This window comes from Squalius cephalus (genome assembly GCF_949319135.1).
Source record: "Squalius cephalus genome assembly, chromosome: 8".
Classification (NCBI taxonomy): Eukaryota; Metazoa; Chordata; class Actinopteri; order Cypriniformes; family Leuciscidae; genus Squalius; species Squalius cephalus.
The window spans coordinates 11,832,077-11,840,447 of NC_137129.1; the positions used below are offsets into that span (position 1 = coordinate 11,832,077).

The window sequence follows — 8,371 nt, forward strand, 5'->3', positions numbered from 1 at the left end:
ATACTGTATGTCTTGGCATTGTTTGTGTGAATATGCACAAATAAATAAAACAATATTTGCTTCACCATATTTTTTGACAGTGTGTATTGGCAAGCTCATAGCCAATAGCAAACTAGTTCTTGACTATAGATATTAGACAATTTATCATAGATGATATCTTCATAACCTGTAATTGTGTTGTAAATCAATAAGAAATAAATTCTATAATAAAAACATTATATATTAAATAAATACAATATTTATTTAATATATGTCGAAGTATATTTTTTTGACAGACTATTCTCGCATTTTTGCTCGGCGTTTCGTAGGACACAAATTGAAAACGCTGTCATTACGTTTGTCTCCTTCGGCTCTCCGTAGATCACCGACATATTGTTTGTGAGAAGCAATTTCTGGAAGACAAGGAGAGTGTTAAGATTACAGCGTTGATATTACCAATCATCAAGGCGTATATCAGTAGAGAAAGTACGATGGGTAAGTATTCAAACTATACTGTTTTTTAACGAGTTAGTTCTGTTTGCGGTTTTTAGGGAGCAAATCTGTAGCTGAAAATCCGAGAGAAGCTACACCATGTCAGTTAAAGCATGAGTGTAAACGGCCAGTTAGCTTAGCACATTGCTGTACTCGACCTATAGGTTTATCAGTGAATCTGAAAGCAAATATTTGAAGCTTAAACGCTTTTCAAATTGGCACTTGTGAGATTTATTCAGGGTTGACTGAAGTGGGAGGCAATTTTGAATCTTTGCCGGTTGTAAACGCTTGGTCATGCTTAGTCAGATGTTGTGAAATCGTCTCATGTTTGTCGAATCATCTCCAACATTATACGTTAAAGAATAACCCAGTGAACTGTCATGGTTCACATAAAAATGATGTCTATAAATGCTCTCTAGGTAGGTAGACAGCTGACGGGGTTAAACAGACTAAACAACTGATCTACAATGTCAGCGAGTTCACCAGTCGACTGTAACATGTGACCAACCCTTAAATCTGTTTATCAGGTGTTTATTCATAGTTTACTTCACCGAATGGAAGTAAAGCGGCTGTTTCTTGTTGTAACCCCTTGGCTAGGTTGTCAGGACGATAAAACATCACTCATGATGCATGTCTGTTAAATATTATTTGGACCCCAGCTTTAGAGAATACTGTTGAATGGGTTGTTTGAAGGGAGGAAGAGGTTGGGACTGGAATGATTCAGATAGGATGTCAGAGACTACCTGACTGCTGCTGACTTGCTTTGTCGGGTCTTATAGGCTACTATTTCAAAGAATCATCACATTGGAAATTAATGTGATATTTGGCAGCTTTTTCATGGAAGTTTAGAGGTTTTCACACACACTGTGGCATTTCAGTTTGCAATTTGATATGCTGAAACCAGCAGGTTTAGGCTGCACTTTTGCAGATATTTCTTCAAATTGGGTTTCTCATTGCTTTCCATTGTGCAAATTTGATACTGAAAACATCCTATTAAACTATCATTAAAACAAATCGGCTCAACAAGTTTGGCCAGTGGTTCAGATTTTTGACCCATGTAACCTTGAAGTCTTATTTATAATTTTTTTATGGCATCCACATGTGAATAAAAGCCTAAATTCAGTCTGTTCATCATGTAAAGCGATTGTCTCTTCAGAAAATTTGACTCAATTCATATTGATTCGTTTTACGATCTCTTTATGAACTTTTTGAAACGTCAAAGTTTAATTTGCATAGCTGCTCATGGAGAGTTTAGAAAACTCTCAGGTTTCATCAAAAAGATTTTCTTTTGTGTTCTGAAGATGAACGAAAGTCTTACGGGTTTTGAATGAATTTTTATTTTTGGGTGAACTATCCTTTTAACCTTTGGATAGTCTATGTCCTGAGCCCGTTTGCTGTCTGTCCCTAGTGCTGCGTTTTAAGCCGTAGCAAACACACTCCTTTAAAATAGTTCTGCGACAGGGGCCCAGCCCACACTGCTATTTGTGAGGCCCATGTGATGGGCAACTATGTAATGGAGCGCTTTAGTCGGGTTGAGCCACAGCCTGCTTGTCATCCCGTCTAAATTTGTTAGTCGTTATGAAGCTCTTTCTCTTCTTAAAGGAATAGTTAATCAAAAAAAAACACCCTACTCATCCTCATGTTGTTCCAGACCCATATGATCTCTTTCCTCCATGGGACAGAAGAATATCCTGGCCACTTTACCCAATATAATGAAAGTGAATAGGGCCTGGGGCTGTCAAAAAATTAAAAGTGGTCCATGTGTTTCGGACGCTATATTCCAAGTGTTTTGAAGCTGCATGTTAGCCTTTTTTGAGGAACAGACAAACTGTCAGACAGTTCAAATTTTGACATTTGCCACTGCTCTCCTTTTGTTAATGAGAGAATTAGTGATTTATTAGTCTGATTTATGAACAAAACATTCCTTTGTTCTTTTCAGTGATCTGTCCTGAATGATTCATTTGCTAATCTGACTGATCAGGTTCTTAAGTTTTGCTCATGACTCAATGATCTGGTTATGATTTTGTGTTCTCTTGAAAGCTGAAGTACTTACAGCCCATTTATTTTAGTTAGATGAGGGGAAAGCAACCAGTTACACTACTGTTCAAAAATGTGGGATTAGTATGATTTTTTTTTTTTTTAAATGAATGAATGAAATGAAGAGGCTACTTTTATTCTGTAAGCCCACATCAAATTAATTGATCAAAAGTGAACAAATGTCTTTACTATTTCAAAGAATGACTTTTCTATTCAAAGAATCAAATTTGGGTTTCCACAAAGATAAAGCAGCACATTGAGCACAACTGTTTTCAACATTGATAATTATAAGAAATGTTTCTTGAACACCAAATCAGTATTAGAATGATTTGTGAAAGATGCGATGTTGAAGACTGAAGTAATATTGCTGAAAATTCAGCTTTGCCATCACAGAAATATATTTTTAAATACATAAAAAAAATTATTAAAATAGAAATATAAAGATTTATATGAATAAAATAAAATAAAATGGTATATTAATATTTCAGAATATGCTTTTTTTATTTATTTTTTTATTCAACCTTGATACGAATAAGAGACTTCTTTTAAAAACTTTTAAAAATCTTACCACCCCTAATCTTTTTAACAGTCAGATTATTCAAAAGTTCTTATTCTCATATGGGTTTGGAACAACAGAGAATGATGACGAATGTCATTTTTGGGTGAACTATTCTCTCTAAGCCATGGCCTATATTGCTCCTGAGGAGCTCGATTGAAATGCATCCTTCCATATGTTGTGAAGAAGGCCTTAACCATCAGGGAGACTCATTTCTAACAACAGCAGTCAAGCTGATACTTGTGGTAGTTCTCTGTTCCAGAACTGCAGATTTTCTGACTGAAGGTTACGGAGGTCTTCATATGGTGCCAATGCTGATTTTTGGATATTTTCCTCCTTTGAGACACTGTACAATAAGATCTTACTGAAAGGATGGGAGCGAATCCAAGATCAGCAACTGTACCCTCAGGCACTTTGTTTGTTAGCGCCCTGATGTGCATTCGGGAGCATTAGCCAGTCATCATTCGTAGCCTCCTCTGCTCTCAGTGCCACACAAATGCTGAGACAGGCTGCTTTAGCTGCTTGCTCATGCAAACAGTGTTTAGACACCCTCAATAAAAGTGGTTTTGCTCACTGACTCCGGGTGGCTCTGTTCAAGTCTGTTGTGCTCAGCACAAACAGACCAAAGTGAGTAATGAAGCTGGAGATACTGTAGCTGCTGAGACTGCTGAACAATTTCTCCAGCAGTCATTGTTATATTTTGAAAGGAAGGATTTAATAAGCTAAGCACTTCCTCATCCATTTTAGTCTCGTTATTGACGACATGTGCGCTCTTGCAGATGGCACACTAATTGAAATTGTCATAGCTGTTTTGTTTTTCCCGTCAAAATGCCCAATTGCATGCATATCATCTTTGTCCACAGCAGACAGTTTGTGCAGGTCTTGCGCTCATACTTTCCTCACTAGCAGCTTATTGACGGATAAGTACTTAGCCATCTGCAAATTGGGATGAAGAGTTCAAATCAAGCTCTTTATTCTCATTTGACTGGTACAATAAGTCATTCAAAAGTTTGAGGTCTGTAATTTTATTATTTTTTTATTTTTTTTAATCTAAAAGGCTGCAATTATTTGATCGTAAAAACAGTGAAGTATTGTGAAATATTACTACAGTTTAAAATAACGTTTTTCTACTTTAATATATTTATAAATGTAATTAATTTATTATAATATGCTGGTTTGGTGCTCAAGAAATATTTAGCCTATTATTTTTATCAATGTTAATATTTTTTTGTGAAAAGAGCATTTATTTGATTTGGAAATCTTTTGCAAAGATTTCTGAATAAAAGTATTAATTGCTTTAAAAAAATATTACTGACTCCAATGCAAGCTCATGCAATAAAAAATATACTGCATGACCAAAATGATATGGACAACCACTTCTAATTAAAAGGTTTAGAAATTTCAGCTTAGTCTCGCATAGCCTGTCCTTCAGACTGACGGCAGAAGGTTTGGACTTTATCGCAGTTTTTTTTGGGCCAAGATGACGTTTGACTGACATGTAACGCAACCAATCACAGTTCGTTTTGTTTCCGCGTCATGTTTAGGGGATGTGAAAATATAATGTCGATGTCCCTACAATAACAGACCGGCGTGCATCTAATAAATTATTCATTCAAGAACGTTGTGCAAGTTTCCTGCTACAATGGAGCTGCGAACTTAACATGCTTTAGAAAAACAAAGCGTTTAGTTGATCCTGGAAAGCGTTCATTATCACGGTTGTAAACACAACTCTTTCTTCTTCCATGAGGGGTTTTGGCATCACGGCATTTATTTCCGGGCGGACTGTTAAAGAACACGACACGCGTCTCCTGGACATCCTGTAGAATTCAACCAATCAGATCGCAACTTCAAAACTCCTGAAGTGTTTCCAGAAAAGTGTGCCATATGCATCAGACGTTCAGCCATAGGTTTGTGGGCTGAGAGTGAGACTAATTTCAGCTACACTCTTCCTTCATGTGGTCTTGGGAAGCTCCTATATCTGAGCTGTGATGTCACATGTTCAAGTCAGAAACTAAATAAAGTTTAATAAATAAAGGCACTGAGATTTGGAAAGCGCTAATGCTGCTAATCTTGCATATTACTGGATGGATAGTTTCAAAGTCTCTTTTGAAGTAAAGTCTTTTCACTCGGCGGACATATTAGCAACGCCTTCGGGCATCCAAGACCACTGTCAATTTGAATGGGGGAATCCTAAAATCTCAAAAACTGCTTGCCATACATTTAAATAACATTTCAAATCAGCAAAAAAATCTGATGCCACTGTCCCATTAATGTTGTTTCTTATACACAATAGTGTTAAAAAAAAGCTTACGTTTCTGACTGGACCAGCCAATGCACATGTGCAGTCCTAAGCCCGCATTTCAATCAGGACACTGACTGTTTAAAGGCAGCTGCAGTGACGCAATGACTTTACCAATAAGCCATTGGCTCTTTTATTTAGAAGGCGGGACTTATTCCATCATATTATGTGTTGCACTTTCTCCCATTCATAATAATATAAGTGCATTGTCTTGGTAAATCTAATGTCTTTGATAGTATGAAGTGAAAGGGAAGTTGGTTATAATGGTCTATCTTTGTTTGAAGCAGATTGTTAACTAAATGGGTTTGCACAAATAAATGTGGAAAAACAATTATTTTCAACCCTCATTCTGACCCCTTGTCTGAAATAATCCATTTTTAAGGGGTCGGCTCCTAGGATTGGCTAACGTCATTGCATAGAAAACAGTATCCACGCCCACTTGCTATTGCACATAAGTGTTTTGAAAGCATTATCCTTTTAAAACCGTCGTTTACACAAGGTATTATGACATAATTTGCTTAAGATTTGTGATGTAGCTGCTGTCAGATCCCATACTGTTGGCTGCTTCATCTTTCAACAAAAGTTTCTTTGTCAACTCTCCATTACCCTGTGTCCCGTTCACAAAACAATCTGCTGTCAAATTCTCTGAACAACATATAACCCTCTAATGCGATCCAGGATGCCATTAAAAATAAACAATCCAATTGTTCCTGGCGCTAGTATCCTGAAGTCTGTACAGAGACTCGAATGAGTGGTTTTAAAACGGGACGCGTCAAAGCCTTTTTTCGGCACATGTAAAGTGAGCGGGCATCTGCATCTAGTGTAGACCACCTCAGTGAGTATAATGGATTCTATTTGATTTTGGTGCAACACTCACATCCAGTGTAGGCAATTGTCAGCCGTCAAGCAAATGAATGCCAGTTGTGCGATGGTGCGATGATGTATAAATAAAACTGTTTGTCAATGTCTTGCTCTGGGGGCAGGCATATGCAAATGCATTTGCTTGTGTGACGTCACAGATCCCAAAATATCCAAACGAGCAGTTTTTGGAGCTTGCAGGATGTTTTAATGGTGCGAAGATCAAGGCAAATTTGATTTCTCATGTCAAGTAATTGTCTGTTGTGTCTTTTGGAGTTGTCTGTAACCTGTTTCTGACTCGTCTTGCCCTGCAGAGCCTTCAGGAAGTCCTGCGAAGGATAACTTCAGGATGAACCGCTATAAGAACAAAGCACTCAACCTGGATGAGATGCGTCGAAGAAGAGAGGAGGAAGGCATTCAGCTGAGGAAACAGAAACGAGAGCAACAGGTGATCGATTATTTCCAATTAGTTGTTGCAGCCCTTGTCCCATCCTACATGTTTTTTCCCTCATTGACTATGCTGTTGCTTCCTGAAATGCATCACGTTACAGAATTTAAATGGGTTATGAATGTTGTCTCACGTTAACTTTAACTCTCACATCAATTGATGCAATTTGCACCATTGATTCTCTCTATTTCTCTTGGCAGCTGTTTAAGAGGAGAAATGTGGAGCTGCTAGGTGAAGAAGGGGGAATGTTTGACAGTCCTCTCATGGATTCCTATGTCTCCTCTTCCACAGCCCCAGTGAGTTCAAACTCAAATGCACAGTTTCATTTCTCCCATTATATCACTGAAAGGGTGAGGTAACTCTGGGATTGTTGTTAGTAGTGCATTATGACCCCTTAATTCAATAAGCACTATTGATTTGGACTTCTCAGAGGTGCAAACCTGGACTGAAAACAAATTACGGTCATTGATCTAGACCGAGTTTGTCCTATGTGTTTTTTAGGATGGAGTAATTACAAGAGACATGGTTGAAATGCTCTTCTCAGAAGACCCTGAACTACAGCTGGTCACAACACAGAGGTTCAGAAAACTACTTTCCAAAGGTATCTTACACAATCACATGTCTGGAGTTGCTTAAAAGCGTGCCGGAGTTTTAATAAATCCATCTTGGTGTTTTTCAGAGCCAAACCCACCTATCGACGAGGTGATAAGCACACAGGGAGTTGTGAATAGATTTGTTGAGTTCCTTCAGAAAAGTACAAATTGCACATTACAGGTGAGTTTGAATGCAATATGAATTAATTTTTGTCAAATTCTAAAATCAGGTCCTTTAATGTGTGTGTGTGTGTGTGTCCCCTCTCAGTTTGAGGCTGCTTGGGCACTGACCAACATCGCATCTGGAACATCTCTACAAACAAAGTTTGTGATAGAGGCTGGTGCCGTACCTGTCTTTATCGAGCTTCTCAACTCAGAATTTGAAGACGTACAGGAGCAGGTACGAGTTATAAAGTTGCAATGGATAAGTCACCTTGTTTTGTTTGTGCTAAGTGAGTATGAATCCCATGTGGGTAAATTGATGAATGTTTGTGTCACAGGCTGTTTGGGCTTTGGGGAACATTGCGGGAGACAGCGCTGTGTGCAGAGATTACGTGCTAAACTGTAATATCCTTCCACCTCTACTAATGTGAGTGCTAACATGAGATCACAATGCTAGTGTTTATCTGACAAAACAGTGAATTTAATTAACATCCTCTGCAGAAGCAACAAACGTTTTTGTGCTGAATGTGAGGATTGATTGTTTTCTTGATGATACTTCTTTTCCCCAGGCTGCTGACCAAATCAACTCGTCTCACAATGACCAGGAATGCTGTGTGGGCCTTGTCCAACCTCTGCAGAGGCAAAAGTCCACCCCCAGACTTTGAGAAGGTCTGTACTGCTTCTCTGACCCTTGACAACACTCTTATTTTCCTTATGTTTAAGAAGATACTGGACACTTTACAGGCTGATAGAGGTGTCAGAAATACCAGCAAATTGAGTACCAAGGCAATACTAAAAGAAAATGACGATACCTTTAGCTGCGTTTCCATTACCCTTCAAATTGCGCAAATTGAAATTGCGAATTGAAAATACGCCCAATGGAAACACGTCAATTTCGCAAAAACTCTAAAAAAAAAAAAAAGAAATATTTCTCAAAACTGCAATGG

The 8,371-nt window shown here is 38.0% G+C and overlaps 1 protein-coding gene across 1 annotated transcript in view; it reads left to right on the forward strand.

The window, feature by feature from the left end:
* Positions 1–361: 361 nt before the first annotated feature.
* The window catches only part of kpna6 (karyopherin alpha 6 (importin alpha 7)), a 21,717-nt gene continuing 13,707 nt past the window's right edge, over positions 362–8,371 (forward strand). The window contains exons 1-8 of the mRNA XM_079877986.1: positions 362–474; positions 6,536–6,669; positions 6,870–6,965; positions 7,171–7,270; positions 7,349–7,443; positions 7,531–7,662; positions 7,763–7,851; positions 7,994–8,093. Of these exons, the coding sequence (XP_079734112.1) occupies positions 471–474; positions 6,536–6,669; positions 6,870–6,965; positions 7,171–7,270; positions 7,349–7,443; positions 7,531–7,662; positions 7,763–7,851; positions 7,994–8,093 (750 nt within the window). The 5' untranslated portion in view covers positions 362–470. The remainder of the gene's footprint in view (positions 475–6,535; positions 6,670–6,869; positions 6,966–7,170; positions 7,271–7,348; positions 7,444–7,530; positions 7,663–7,762; positions 7,852–7,993; positions 8,094–8,371) is intronic.